Source organism: Fulmarus glacialis, unplaced genomic scaffold (genome assembly GCF_000690835.1).
Source record: "Fulmarus glacialis isolate BGI_N327 unplaced genomic scaffold, ASM69083v1 scaffold1739, whole genome shotgun sequence".
Taxonomy (NCBI): Eukaryota; Metazoa; Chordata; class Aves; order Procellariiformes; family Procellariidae; genus Fulmarus; species Fulmarus glacialis.
The window spans coordinates 18,002-33,629 of record NW_009232398.1 but is presented as its reverse complement, the minus strand read 5'-3'; the positions used below and the strand labels follow the sequence as shown (position 1 = coordinate 33,629).

At 42.2% G+C, this 15,628-nt stretch overlaps 1 protein-coding gene across 1 annotated transcript; it reads right to left on the bottom strand.

Annotated features, from left to right (window-relative positions):
- Positions 1-350: 350 nt before the first annotated feature.
- Positions 351-14,942, bottom strand: ANKRD33B (ankyrin repeat domain 33B; the record flags this gene model as incomplete). Its single annotated transcript, XM_009584869.1, has 4 exons — positions 351-1,201; positions 8,079-8,219; positions 13,898-14,027; positions 14,769-14,942. Coding segments are annotated over 4 exons (1,296 nt in total), but the record flags the coding sequence as incomplete, so codon positions are not given.
- Positions 14,943-15,628: the final 686 nt, after the last annotated feature.

Genomic DNA, 15,628 nt, shown 5'->3' with positions numbered 1-15,628 from the left:
GAACAAACACAAAATACGACCCTTTCACACACACGTGTTGTTTTTCAAGCTGTTTCTCAGTCATTCACCTGGAACTGGGAAAACAGGAAACCGCAAAAGGACTGCACCACTTAAAACTTCCTATCAGCAGCAGACAGGTAAACTTAGTAAGTCTTCCACCTCAAAACACCTTCGCTCTCCACCATCAGACGCACTGTGGCATAGCCCTTGCCCTGTTTCTGCACCTTAAAGGCCATTATTCAGCATTCCAACTCTGTGAGCAGTGGGCATGCACGAAGGCATGCAGCCTGTTATCTTGCTCAGATAACGAGACTAACGGCTCTAAAACCTTCTAAGCAACTGCCTTTAAGTCAGGTCCTGCATCTGGCAGGAGACACCTGCCTCTGCTTTTGAGCCTCTGCTGCTTTTTTCTTCTCCTGTTCCTCTGCCTTCTTCCGGTCCTCTTTTAGCTCCTTGTATCTCCACTTGGGAATCTGCAAATAGGGGTCGTCCTTTGCACTGCTCCTCCTTCTCACCTTTTCTGGCTGGAAGGTGGGCGGAGGAGCCTTGCTGATACGGACTTTGGGGATGACAAATCCCGGCCTGACGCTGCTCCGTCTAAGGAGGTGGAGCGGCAAGAGGCTTGCTTTCCTAGTGGCTACGGTGTTCGCTTGAGAGACTGCAAGGCTGACGGGCTGCAGGCTGGCTCGCCGGTCCTTCTTCTTGGGGATCAGCGTGACTTTGGAGTTCTGAAATAGCTTCTCATAGCTGCTAAAGTGGTCCTTGTCCTGAGATCGGATCTCCTCGGCTCTCTGCTTCCTAAGGATTTCTTGCACAGCCAGCCTGCGTTTCCCCACAGAAGGCGGGCTGCCTGGGCACACAGTCCGGCATGACAGAGCAATGAAAGGACTGCTCAAGCTTGTTGTCACCTTCACCATGTGATCAAGGACCCCGTCTTCTTCTGGGCCATAGAAAGACCGGAATGAGACAGCTGCCCTCATGCAGTCAGAAATCCTCTGCAAACAGCTTTTTGGCTCTGCAGCCTTGGCAAGAAGTTCCTTCATCTTTGGCCACTCTGGTTTATATTGATCACAAAACTGTTCCGGGCATGGCCTGTCCATCAGCTTTTGCATGATGAAGGCAGATTCTGATCTTCCTGTGTAACAAGCCCATTCCCATGAAGTCAGTCCACGGCTTGGGTCAGTCATGTGAACATTTGCCCCTCAAAGAAAAGAAAAACAATTGGTGTTAATGAATGCAACTGCCCTCGCTTTTGTTGCTATGATCAGAATTGAATCAGGCAGATCCCTGCAAGAAAATGTCACACACGACACACTCCAATATTTGTGTCAAAATGAACATGCAATAAGGATAGATCATGGTTCCTGACTTTCTGAACTCTTGATTTGTTTAAAACAAGTAAAAAAAAATAAAGGCTGTATATAAGAAATTCTCTTAAAACAATGCAAAGAATGACATAATGAGTTTCAACTGCACTGAATGTTGCCTGCCATTTTAAAATCCATTCAGTCAGGCTTGTGAGAAAAGAGTGATGACTATGGAAAGAAACAATTCTGCACACAAAAATCCTTCCCACACAGAATAATGGACTTTGCACTGATCGCTGCCACTCAGAAAAGAGATCACAAGTTCCATGAAAATATAATTTCAGTGCTCATTAGGGGCCAAAATAGCAAATAATATACAAGGAATTTCTAGGAAAGCATTAAAAAGTAGAGAAAAAAATAGAGTAAAAAAAGGAGAAAAATCAAAGAAAACACCAGGTATACAATTCAGGTTCTCTTATCTCTGAAAGGATACTGTAGCATTAGGGAAAGTTGAAAGGATGGTGAGAAGGGTAATCAAATATAAGGAAAGTTTCCATACATGTCAGAGACTGGATAATGGGTGAGATGGACCTTCAGTCTGAGCCCAGAACAGCTGCTCTCATCCACCTTAGATCACCCCCCCAAGGAAAGTACTTGTTAGCAAAAACATGCTATTACCCCCAAGTGGACCAGCCATAAGAGGCGACTGGGACACATGCTAGACAGCATAGGCTTAGGCATTTGAAGTACAGTTTTAGGTCCTGGAAGGAAATTATTTCTAGTGGATATTATCTTTTGACCTGTGCTCCCCCCATTCCCAAATTATGATCTTTGTCCATCCAATTCTGGTATCTGTCCCCATCACCATTCTTTCTTCTCATAATTTTCTGTGTCCTTTTTCAGCTCTGCCTTCCTTTTGATCTCTCCATGTTCCTATAAGCCCCCTCACATGGGCTTCTGCTCTTGTTCTTCACTCTTTTGCTTTCGAGGGGGGTTACTACTTCTTCTCCAGGGCACCTGGCTGCCTGAAGAGAGGATACAGGAGTAACAGGAGGAGCAAGCATCCTAGTCTGCTCTACTGTATCCTTTACACCTTCTGTAGTACTATATTCGATGCTGCCACATTCTCTGGCAACCAGAAAATCGCAGGGAAGTCCTCTCAGTCCTGGTATTAGGGTGGAGCGTGGGCATTTGTCAAAGAGGATGTCATGTGCCTAGTTCTGTTCACACAGAAGAGCTCTGTAAAGGACAGAGGAAGCTCAATACAGACAGCACCTTTGGAAGAATTGCTGCAGAACAATGAGCAGCAACAAGTGTTTTTGGAAGCTGAAGTCAGCAAGACTCAGCTGGGGCCAACATGTTACAGCTCGTGACTGCTAAAGGGCACAGAAGATCTGTCCAAAAACTAACTTGCTATTGCCAGTCAGAAAGAATCTGAGAGACACGATTAGGACTTCACAGCAGCATTGTGGTCTCTGCATCGCGCCCAAGTGATCCTGGATATACAACCTGGCCACACACATCTTGGTATTTTAGAATATGTGGGTATGTGGGTGAACGAATGGCATCGATAGGAGAATGAGTGTGAGTGAATACTCTCTGGTTTCAGGCAGTCACATTCTTGAGCTGCAAATCCTTTGTTTTATATTCTGCCTTTAAACTTCGACTGATCTCAGATGAAGCTTTGCATGCTCTAGAACATCGACTTTGTTCAGTAGATCTGCAGCACATTCCCTGGGACAGGCACAGGCACTTTGCCCAGCTGCTTTCAACATAACTGAGCTCTTTAACATTCAGTTGTGGTTTACACATATCACTGGCCCTGTGTAGATAATTTCTGGGTTTCTTGATAGAGTTTCAAGCTGGGATATGAATGGGCTACAACATTTGACTTCTTGAAGGGCTCATCTACCAGCTGAAGCACCATTTTCAAACAGCCAACACAAAACTGACCTACACAGATCTTGCCAAAAAAGAAAAAACATTCTGTCGCATTGCTTTGGAAGAGGGAGATGTCCAGAGACCAAAGCCTCAGGAAAAGGCCAGAGAAACATAATGATAATTTTTTTTTTTCAGAGTGGATTATCTTGGTGACAGCATTTCAAACTAGCATAAGGGGGACTAAATATAAGGAAAGGTAACCAGGAACCAGTTTGCAATGGCTCAGTATAACCTTCCCCACAAAGGATGTTTTGTCATTACAGAAAAACAGAAGAAAAAGGATAGCATGGGGAAAGTGATCAAAAGCTGAGTTTTAACTCTATTAAGTACCAGTTGATTCCTAAGTCTGAAAAAAAACCCTAAAAAGAGGATGCTAGAGACACAGATCAAGAGTGAATGTGGATGGAGACACCCTAAGCAAAAGAGCTGATCTCAGTTTAAGTGTAGTTCAAGTGAATTTTGCAGAAACAATCACTCAGAGAGAAAGCACAGGGACAGTGCAAAGAAGAGGAAGATTTAATCAAATCAAAGAGTTCATTAGCTGCAGACTGAAGAAAGGATTGTGAGATCTCAAAGGCAGCAGGGTTTGACGAAGTTCATGACTGCAGAAGCTCTAGACAAACCAATGAGGGGAGGAACAAAGACATACAAAGACATGTCCTCCTGCTCCAGTAGACTGTTTTTGAACCATCCTACCCAAATTTGCTACCCCTGAATCTCTCCCATCTCAGGCTAGCCTCTTGTCCTGTCCCCTTCTTAACACTTGCCTGTGTCTTTGGTCCTTCCCACTACAGCTGACTGGGAACATGGCAGATTACATGGAAGTTGTTTCTTTGTTGTACACCTAACAGGCAAAGATTTACTAAAGGAAGCACTGTTAAAGGAATTGTCTCCAAATATAAATTTTAATGAACAGTATGCTCTGCTTGTAAACAAGCAAGAGGTATAGACAGCTGCTGACCATTATCTTCAAGAAAAAGACATGCCAGCTCTGATATGGTGCAGCTGCGGGACCTTGGATCAGACTTGTGCAAAAAGGGCTGTGTGAGAAAGCGCTCACTGGGGGCTCCCCGCCTTTGCTTGGGGGGCTGCATTGAAGCTCAGACACTCAGCCCTGGTCCTTGCCTGAGCTACGTTGCAGCTGTGCCTGTGCCTGGCCACGTGCCTTGCTGATACGGACCCTGACCCACAGACTTAATTTCTTGTTTTGACCTCAGACCTACCTTGTCTCTATAGACTTGCCTTGTCATCATGCAGTTGCCTGGCAATCACTGCAGTACTGGCTGATCCTGGTTATTATCACCAGTCCAGCTCCATTTCTTCATGAAGCACCTTTGCTGATGAGGCTAGTGCCTCTGTGTGCCTTGCTGTCACCCTTGGCTCACCTCCCTCTGAGGAGAAGCCCACTCCTGCTGCTCCCTGACAGATGCATCCCCAGGTGTTTCGGAAACTTCCTCTCAGAAAACAATACTACAGAGCTGACTTTGTACCTTGTATCACAAAATCCCTTCTAAGGTGTGATTTACTATAGTGGTATTGATTTTCTGTACAAATCAGGAGACCCTTCTGAACAAACTTGTCATTCAGCAGAATGCCTCATCTGGAAGAGACATGAATAGTCTTGTCCCTTTTTAAACGTGATAGCAGTCTTATTGAACTAATTGTCATTTCAGCGTAAGTATAGCCTACAAGTTTTCTTTTAGGGAAACTGCATTTGCCACTTGCCTGGATTTTCCTACGAAAGTTGCCCTGAAGATCGTTTTCAGCACACCTAGTTTGAATACGCATGACTCTTTGGGATATCAATAACCTATTTGATTAAGAAGGTTTAATGTCCCTTGAGATGCAAAACTGGCATCCTGAATTTAAAGACAGGGAGTGAAAAAGCTCAGGCATTTCTTACCGACCTGTTTTATATGCAGTATTTAAAGCCCAGTCTCCAGATCCACAGCCACTCCAACGACTTTATTGAAGCAGCACTGAGTTTACACCGGAGACTACAGCAGGGCTTGACATGTGAATTACAACTGGCATTTCTGTGCTCCCGCTCAGGCTGGCTCGCTTGCTGAATGCTGGCAGCTTGGCAGCGCGGCAGCCTGTGACAAACTGCCGATGAGCGACCGGGTTTCCCCCTTACTCGCTGTGCGCTCACAAATAGCAAATTCACATGTTCCAAAGACTCACTTTGAAAGAGCAAACGTTATCGCCAAGTGTCTCAGAGCGCCTTAATCTTGTAGTGATTGACCTTGGCCACCCTCCAGGAACTCAAATTTCGGAAGGAGCAGTCACTTTGACAATCCAGCTCTAAACCATCTGTCACACGTTGCTGTTACCTCTTCCCCATCTGACTGTGTTAAATCCATGCTTAGGTGGCTAGGAAGGTGAGTTATGTTCCTTTACTGACCTCCTGCTTTGCCGTAAGTCGGTGCCAGTCCATAGAGGTCTTAACTCAAGCCACTAAACACATACTGGGTTTAAAAACCTCCTGGCTGTATTCTGAAGACACATACCCGCTTTGTAGCTATGCAAGTAGACCCACAGCTGATTATGGGTGTTTTCCCCCTACATTTCCATGCATTCTTACGTTTTAACATAGAGTTTTGCTGGTTTATTTGTAAAATTGATTTTTTCACCAAATCTTTTAGTAACAATTTCTTTCACCTTCTTCAGGAAACTAGCACATTATTGTCAGCAGCCACTCAGTATCCCTTAAGCCCTGAACTACTTCTAAATCTATTCTGAATGAGCAGCTCCCGCCATTTCACCATGCTGTACAGTGCTAAAAAATAATCAGATATTAAAATGGGTGCAGGCAATTTACGACACTTTCTTTGTGGCCCCTATTTTGAGCTGAAAATGTGAGGACCTGCAAAACACTCACCAAACATGTATATAAACTGCAATTTAGAAACTCAGAGTGTATTAACTCTACGCGTCTTTAGCCAATGGATGATCTTTGGTATCCTCACTATCTCTGATGCACAAACAGGCTGATACAACTTTCTGTAGGTCAACTCAATATGGATGCTAACAAAGCCATCTTCTGGCTGGCTAAAGGTTTGTTCTCCGCAGTATTCTGTTTTCTTACGAATCATGAAAACGAGAAGGTGGCTATTCAGATGCCAGAGGCAGCAACCACATAGTGAACTTTTATATCGATACTTTTTGTACAAGAAGTGGAATAACAAGGAGTGAGTTCCTACAAAGATGGAAAGGTTGTGAAATAGCTTCTAGTGGCCAAAACAGAAAGAACAAGCTTCCATCAGATCTCCAGTGATAATAATAGAAAGCCATGATACTGTAAGGTCAATTTGACAAGTCATAAAGTCTTGGGACTGAAGTTTCATTTTAAGTGATAATTTATAATGAGCAGTGCAAAATTGTGAACCAGCATCTGCATGAAGTATGTGTTAGTCCAGAAAGTGCATCTGTGTCTAGAAGTACTCTAGCTCTGACAGTCATTTTACAATTTTGTTTCATAAAAATTTAACTCCAAAATGAATGATCCAATTCCAAAGCCTTGATTCCAGTATAAGATGCGCTACAGAACCTTGCAGAAAATAACATGCTGGTTACCACATCATCCAAACATTTTCTGTGTCATATCAACATCTAGAAACTGGGTATTATGAAAATAAATGACAGTAGTATGCTTGATAAATGCCTGTGACTTAAAATATTCAGATTATGAGGGGTTAGACTTCTATGACAGCAAAATGACTGAAACAAACTCATTATTCAAGATCTCTCTCAATGAAATGGACCTGTAGGATTCTTGGTCTAGACAGTAACAATATTCACATGCAATCTGTTATCATTTCCATAATATTTAATTAGTGTCAAATATCTGCAACTGTAATACAAGAATATACACTAATATATGCTAGTTATTTAATTATTAGCTAATAATTTATATACCAATTACTTAATATAATAAAAACATACAACATTGTGGCTAAAAGGTGCTGTGTGCTGGGACTGCTCCTGTAGAGGCTGTTGCCCCAGTGCCTCTCACCCTTCCGAGTTTCCTCTCCAGGACCCCTTCACCTCGCAATGCATATGGTTGGAAATTCAACCACAGTCAAGAGCCAACAGCAAGAAACATATTTCCTGTTCTCAGATGCGAAGAGAGGTAGGTGGGCAGAGATGGACCTGCTCGCTCCCTGTACCATGACTCCCTCCTTGCAGCAAATACAGACCTGCTGGTGCCCTCTTGCCCATAAACCTGGAGACTCAACTCAGATCTGTAGAGGGGTTAGAAAGAGAGGTTATTCCCTACGTCGCCAAATTTCCCACCAATGTCCCCTGTGGGATATGAACCCTACACCAAACTCTCCTGACAGGAGCCAGATCCCCCAAAGCTCTCCAGCCCCTGCCCCAGGACCTGCCACCGTTGGAGGGAGAGGTGGAGGTCTGCCTATGGTCCCACCACCATCACACACCCTTGCACCGTCACACCCACAGAGCTGGCAGAAAGAGACCTGCGTGCCTTTTCCAGCTGTGTCATGAACTTCATTAACTCCTTGTCTACAAATCTTGATGATCACACTCCCCGAATTCTCCTGGAGACAGTGAATCTCACCCTGAGAGCTCTTGGAGAGATCCTGGATGAGCTTCTACAGGAAAACTGAGAGCTCCTGCACCTGCAACACGTAGCTTCACTGCCTTGTCTACCACTTATTTAAAAGCTGCACCCGTTTCCAGGGAAGGCTGCACCACACCTCTCAGAGTAAACACCCCAACAGCCAATTTTCTTCTTACTGTTTGCGTGTGGCTGTCTAGTATTTACAGGTAGATGACGACAAAGAAGCAGCAAAGCTCTTTGCATACCTGCCAACATCAAGGCTTTCACGCATTCAGTTCGGCCCTGCATCGCAGATTTCATCAGTGCTGTGAATCCAAAGACATTCCTCTTCTCAATGTCAAGCCCGGGGAAATAGTTCAACAAATAGTTTGTAATGGTTATGTGCCCTTTAAAGAAATGAAAAAGCAGAGAAAATATGTCACAGAATTAAGGCGCTGTCTCAAGGTTAAAACAAAAATTACTCCTGTAGGTTTGATAACTGGAAAAATGCAGATAACTAATAAGACCTCTTTTCTTTCTGTCTTCTTCCACTCATTGCAGTCATTAGCCTTAGGGTTAAGTGGTACTGACTTGTGACCAGAGCATTGGGCTAGGAGCCTGGGAAACCTGGGTTCCCACCTTCTCTCAAGTTGCTTTCCTCTCTGAAAAGTCAATTTAAGGTAAGGGAATAACTGAAAATCAGAGATGGTCATTCTGAGGTTGCAAGGGGCCTCAGTTTCTTGACTGAGTGAGTAGCACTGCAAGGGGAATACTTACAGCTTATGGAAGGAAGACCCATCACCTGGGGGAAATGACTGCAAAGGTTCAGCATTTTCACTCCCCTGGTAAATTTGAGCCTTACTATAATGGTGCTTCATTAAAAAGTGATTACACGTGGTAGTTCCAGCCAATAATACTAACAAACCATGCCAAGCCTGACAGGAGACAAAGAAATATTTTGCGTAGAATCCCACATTTTTATTTTTCCATCTGACAGTGTAAAGCCACTTGTCTACTCTCCTGCAATATGAAAATGGGGCTGATGTTCAGTTTTGTTAGAAAAATAAATGACTTGAGTTCTGGTTCTAAAAGCAACTGTTGTTGCCATTCATGTGCTTCGTGCGCCAGGATAACTGGTGTCAGCAAGGGCATACTGACATGTTGAAGACATGTTGAAGACATCTCTGGCTAAATGGTTGGAAGACCAATTAAAACATCAAGTCTTTATAATTGGACTATCAGAACAAGATGAGTATCTAGTGCCATTATGAGTCACTCAAAACAGTTTTCCCTTCACTTGTCATTCATTTTATGATGCTTTGATGCTCTATAAAATAATGCAGTCTGTCAAGCAGCTGCAACAATTACAATTTAATTACTAGGAGCTGTAAAAATATTCTCTCATCTCACTCTGCAGTCCAGCTGAATATTCTGTGATGCATGTCATTCAAATTCATCTAGAAATGTTACTGAAGCAGATTATAATTCATCCAGGACAATTTTTAAAGTCTATAGTGTCACATCTGGTGCAGCTTTCATCAGCAGTTGCTTTGTACCAACACAGTCCTGCATTCACTTTGGAAAGCAAGTTAAGAAAATCTTTACCAATTAATTTAAGATGTTTTCTAGGTGTTACTCTTCATCTCCTAGAATTTGCTGGACTCTGCTACCTTGCTGCATAACTGGAAGCTCTCCTGAAACCTGAGCAGATGTAGAGGTAGCGCAGACCAGCTTAGCAACGCCAGAGAAAACCAAATGAGGTCCCTGAACCTTGCGCAGTCTGATGCAAATGAAACATAAAGATACGGCAAACCGCAACAAACTGAACAAAGCAAAAATGAACTGGGTTCAGGGTAGGATCAAGTGACCCGGTCCTGCTTACTCAATACAGAGGCTTCAGCTTCACTGACTTTATGGCATAAGATCAAGTCCTAACAGGGTATCGGTTACTATCAGGAGAATCTTCATCCCCAAACTGTTTTGCAGGACATGCTCTGTTTCACCGATGTACAGTGTGCATCTTCATGAAGGTTTTGGAACAGATGAAATACTGCTTTTTGACCACAGAAACCAGAGACAGGAACTGAAACAAGGAGAAATAATAAGATGGGAGACTTTTCAACATTTATTACATTACTAAAGATGTTCTTCCCTTTGCCAAAAGTATAGCTGATGTAAGAGACATTTTGCAAATCTGGGATGATCCTAAGGGTCAATCCTGTAAGACCTTGCTCAACCAAAACTCTTCAGGGGACTACAGATGGTCTCAAATGAGAAAGAAGAAAAACAGCAACAAAATAACAAAGAAAATGAAGAGGTTTGTGATTCTCAGAAGTTTTGCGTCTCAGGGATTCCTGCAAACCACTTCGGTTTTAATCTGCAGGAGCTTCTGTCCTCTGAGGTTTGCATCAAATTTCAAGTTCAAACAGATATCAAATTCAAAGCAAAACTCAGAGCTGCCAAGTTTTTGTTCAAACTCTGTCATATGCCATAAAGTTTGATTTAAGGCCATAAAGTTTGCTTCAGTTCTCCTGCGTCTAGGTGAAGTGAAAGTGTGTATCTAAATCGTAAACCAGGTGAGTCTTCCGTGATTTAAAGTCTGCTATGAAAGCTGTATGCAGCTCTAAAATAAATTAACCTGGCCTCAGCCTGTTTGGTCATATTGAATTTGTATCAGGCTCTCGCTGTTTGTAAGCCAGATCTATCTTTTACCAGAACTGGCATGCTAAGGGTACACTTCTTCGCCTTGTGAGCCATATTTAGAGATCAGCACAGATGTCTGTAGTAGCTTAATTCACTTAATTGCTGCCACAGAGGAAATGCATATAATGATGACAATATTACCTAATAATCTATGTAATGCAGGCAGAGGGATAAGCTGCATAGTAAGGAAGATGCTCTGTCATATCACATCACAATTTCAGATTGTACCTGCAAAAAGCTGTGTTTGGTCTATGGGTGGTGAATGCTTTCTGACGGATGGGTGGAACCGAAGACACTCTGGATGCTTTAGGTGGTTGTGTTCTCATGTCTCCCTTAATAAGCAGAAATTGGGATAATTTGTCATTTTGTGTTCCCAGCTCTATAGCCTTGCCCCAAACTGGTCCCTGTAACATAAAACATCTATACTTTGTGAGCAAATATGACTCTCTCGAAATACCAGTGTATGCCAATTACCATACGCTGCCACTGATGTAGCTATGTCCTCAGCAGCAGCAGAACTGAGAAAAACATTTTAATGTAATTTTCCTCCCTTTTCCCTTTTTTTGAAACTGCTCTCCTTCCTTCCTTTCTTTCCACTTGTTATTTCAATCTCTTGTTTGCATCAATCTCCCATTTTTTCTGCATTGTCCTTGTACTGACGTTTAACGATTTTGCTTCTGCTTTAGCAGCATCACCACCCATTTGTGGGCATCACCCGCGGCAAACAAATTTACAGTTTTGGAAGGCAAGATCTCTTTGAGAAGGGATCTCACTTCTGTAAGAAATATTGAGAGAGCGAGTGAACAGACCAACTTTCAAACTTGAAATTTACACACCAAGCAGAGCACTTTTTGCCATTATTTTTCTATACTAATACGCTTATTAAGAAAGTACCGCTTTTCACTGATCCCTCCAGCCTACCTTTCTCAGGTCAGCCCATGCAGAAAAACTTCAGTTTTAGATACTTTAAGATGAGGATTGTGAATTGTCAAAAGCAAATGCATATGAGGAACTGAATTAACTTCTCTTCTGAGACTCTATTTAAATCTATTAAATCTCACTTCTATTTAAATCAAGCCGATGCTCGGATTTGAGCATCATCTCTGGCAGCCATGAAATGGCATAAGCAAGTGTGGAATTGAAACTCCTCTAGCAAAAGTAAAGAGGCCTTCCTGTCATCTCCCTTAGTACCTGTACCTCGCGTTACAGATGCCGCCTCTGAAGCACACAGAACGATCCCTCAGGACCGCAGCCTCTTCCCATCCAGCTCCTCTTTGGGGTCTGGCCGTACATGATGGTCCACCCGGTCAGCGGGTCATAACAGAAATGGCAGCACTTTCTGAAACCTTCTGATTATCACCTTACAATCAACTGAAATAATGTGGATTTGCTATTAAATTCTCTACAGGAAAAACAATACTTTTGATATAAATAACAGCAATCTCTTGGAATAATTTATTTGGAAAAAAGTATTATTATTTCCATGGCCTAAGGGTAAAAAAACCCAAATAAACCCTCCACTAAAGGAAAGCTCAATAAGCTTTGCTTTCAGTTCTTTGTAATACACTGCTCAGTGGTACTACTTAACATTCAGCAATAATTAAGCGGCATCTATTGCACCGTAGCTCCTCTGGTTGCAATGTTAACCTCATGGTAATCTCTATTAAGACTACAGCAGTATCTTGTGATAATGAATTAAATAACTGGTGTCAACACTGTAGCTCAGGATTAGCATAGGCAGGGGAAAACATCCAAGTTGTTAGGAGTTTGTATAAGCTTCTGCTGAGTACAGCCATTTCCAGTTGCTTTGGGGATCAATAGCAAGTACTGGCAGAGCGCATCAAGGCAATGTCAGCCCTCTGGATTAATTCTGAGCTCATCATCATGAGTTATAAAGGTCAGGAAGGAGTCAGTGTTAAAGTTAAACCTTTTGTAGTCCAAATTTATATCAGGGCAGATAAATAAAGTAGGTTAGAGTTTTGGAGACTTCTCCACTTTCTTTGGAATGCTACTATACTCATGACTTTGCTACGAAAGTGACAACTCTGGTCCCAATTCTTTCTTCCAGTATTCAAGACCTATCTCATAGTGGCTTCTTTAGCAGAGTTCACTTTTTGGTACAACACAAAGCAAAGTTCGGTATTACCTGGAAATGTCTAGTGGCAATATTACTCAATTAAAATCAAAACCTAACTGCTCCAATCTTCAGACACGGCTGAAGTGGACATGGGATGTCCATTGATGATGCCCGATGGAAGCTTGTTTCCTCCATCCAGCCAGAGAAGAACAGACAGGGTCTGGGAGGGAATACTATGTCCCATAAACTCCCACGAACATCCCATATTCTTCATCAATGAGAAGACACGATAAAGATCAAGTATGCGTTTCCTCGTAAAGTGATTGCCTTTGAGGAGCACATTTGAGGGATGCAAAGGAAACCATGGATGCACAGCCAGGCAGCCCTTGGAGCAGCTTTTAGACCACAAAGGGACAGTCCCCCTTGGTGCAATTTTTCCTGATTCACATGCTTCAGCATTTTGTTAACACTTGTAAGAGAATACTGCAGCTTCCCTTCAAGGTTAAAGCGCAGTGTTACAGTTTTAACAGAAATCATCAACTGGTTGCTTTTTAACCATATACTTGAAACTAGTAACTTTTTTGGGAGCATCTCTTACATTTATGTGATCTGTTACACTTGTTCACTGAATATTACCATGCTGGGTGGGATAAAAGAAAACCTGGGGATAAACTTTGCTCTCACTCCAGTCTGCATCAGGATTAACATGGTCAACGTCAATATAATCAGTCTGTTATTAAAGCAGGATTGGCAAACACTGAATCCTGCTGAGACTATATAAATAGGGGTTTTTTGCTTTTAACTATGGAGTGGTTGAAGAATGTCTTAGCAGCTAAGGTATTTCTTAATGATGATACATTTTCTACAGTCATCAATTACTACAGACCCACTGAGGTAGGTGCAACAAGCATGAGAAAAGAGATGCTATGAGCACTGATACAGCACATTATATGACCACAATGTTGACTGGTTACTTGCCAGAGCAAACACAGGAAAATAAGCATAAAGGAACAAAGCAGTATAGTACTGCACACTTGGGGCAAGATTTTCTTTATTTTTAAGTTAAAATAGTTAATGGCATCTAGAAATGTATAGCTTTTTTTGTCTTAATCCATCGGATAAATATTACTGTAGGTTAATTCATTCAAAGAAAATCATGACAAACTTATTTGGGAGTGGGCGTGGCCAGGATGATGTTACGCAGACTGATTTCTTTTAGGGCTTTGACAAATTCCTAAAAATAATAGCCACAACACACACTCCTCCTAAGACCCTGTATGTAAGAGGTGAAACAAAGAGCCTTACCTGCCTGTGCAGCTGTAATTAGAGCCGTGTTCCCTTCGTTGTCCTGCCAATTCACATCAAGGTGAGGGCATTGTGCTAAGGCTATTACTATATCCACATAACCCTGGTAACAGGCAACGATAAGACCATTCTGTAAGTAAAATATAAAGAGAGAGTTAGGTTTACCAGACTCAGGAAAGTTCACTGAGGAAGCATAGTAGTCTGCTTTTTTTTTTTTTTTTTTTTAAGAATGAAGAACTAAGAAGATATCAGCATAACTAGAGATTAGCTCCAGGCACAATGTTCAGATCCAAAACACCACTTTTCATCTCCGCCCTTTGGCGAGTAACATTTGGTATTCCTCAGAAATACCTAAGAGAGTAGGTATTATATTATGCTACTTGGAAAGTAACTGTTTATAAATGGCTTATGCTTATATGACTATATAATCTAGATCCAAATGAGAATAAATCAGGTTTTATTATATAATAAAATGAACCCAGTAGGTAGGATGAACTGGACCTGATCTGAATATTAATTCTCTATAAAACAACTACTTGCTTTCTGAAGGAGAAGTGGTAGGCAGGAGTCGTGTTCATACTGCCTGTTGCTATCTTTAAATACTTCAGGTTTCCCATTATAACCTGACCTTTTTTATAATCATAAATAACATAAAATTGCTTTTAGAGCTCCTGTTTGATGTGCTTTATGACAGCTGGAAGCTGTAAAACTTCCAGGAGGAAGCCAAGCCAGAAGGTAAACCTTGTAATTCAGCTTGGTACCCAGCTAGCGTTTCACTCCACAGCGGCAAACTGACAGCTTCCCTGAAATACATCAAAATACGCTTGTCATTAATTAAATGGAACTACAGTACTTAATCCTGGCTGCTCACTTGACCATTACGATTAAAACGATTATCTCCAGTCTTCAGGATTACTCGGGCAGCCCAGTTCATCTGCGGGGGGCTGGCGGGCGCGGAGGAGGGCAGGCGCAGGTAAGTCAGAGCTCCCTGCGGTCCCTCTCCCTTGCCAACGCATGACTCAGCTTTTCCGAGCTCAGCATCTGACTATTGAAAAGATAAGGGCAGAGACACAAATCTCAACCTCTCTGGTAACCCTGCCTGCCTAAAACATGCTCACACAGACATCTGCAAGTTCATAACCACAAAAGACTAGCCGGAAGGAGAACCCAGTTATGAAAACTGAACGGCCCACCCTTACTCCTCCATCATTTTTCTAAGCTGCTCTTGCATAAACACTCTTTTAATTTCTTTTCCCATGGACACTACTGAGACAGAGCCATTTGCCAAATGACAACAGCTGCGGTTTCTGATTTAATGTCATTATAACTACTTAGTTAATATTTCAGTGTCCTGTTCCATTGTTATTCTGGATAGTCCTTTTGGTTTGGTGGCAAACAGCTTCATTAAGAAACAGAGGCAATGCCAACTCTTTGGGATGCTCATCGGCTATGTACAGTATTTCTCAATCACATCTTTTGATAAAATTACTACTCCGATTCACTCTTGTCCTCAGCATGAAACAACACCCACCACTGCTTTATAAAGAGCATCTCCATTTCCTTGTGAAGCACTTGTAATACTTCAAACCATTCTATTGAAATTGTACAGAGGATTCTGCTTAAAGAGAGAGAGAGAGAGAGAGAGAGAGACATGACCTGAAATAGTTCACTAAAAAGTATGTACTCTCCTGGTGGGATTGTTCAGATTAATCCAAGTTTTACTACAATGCA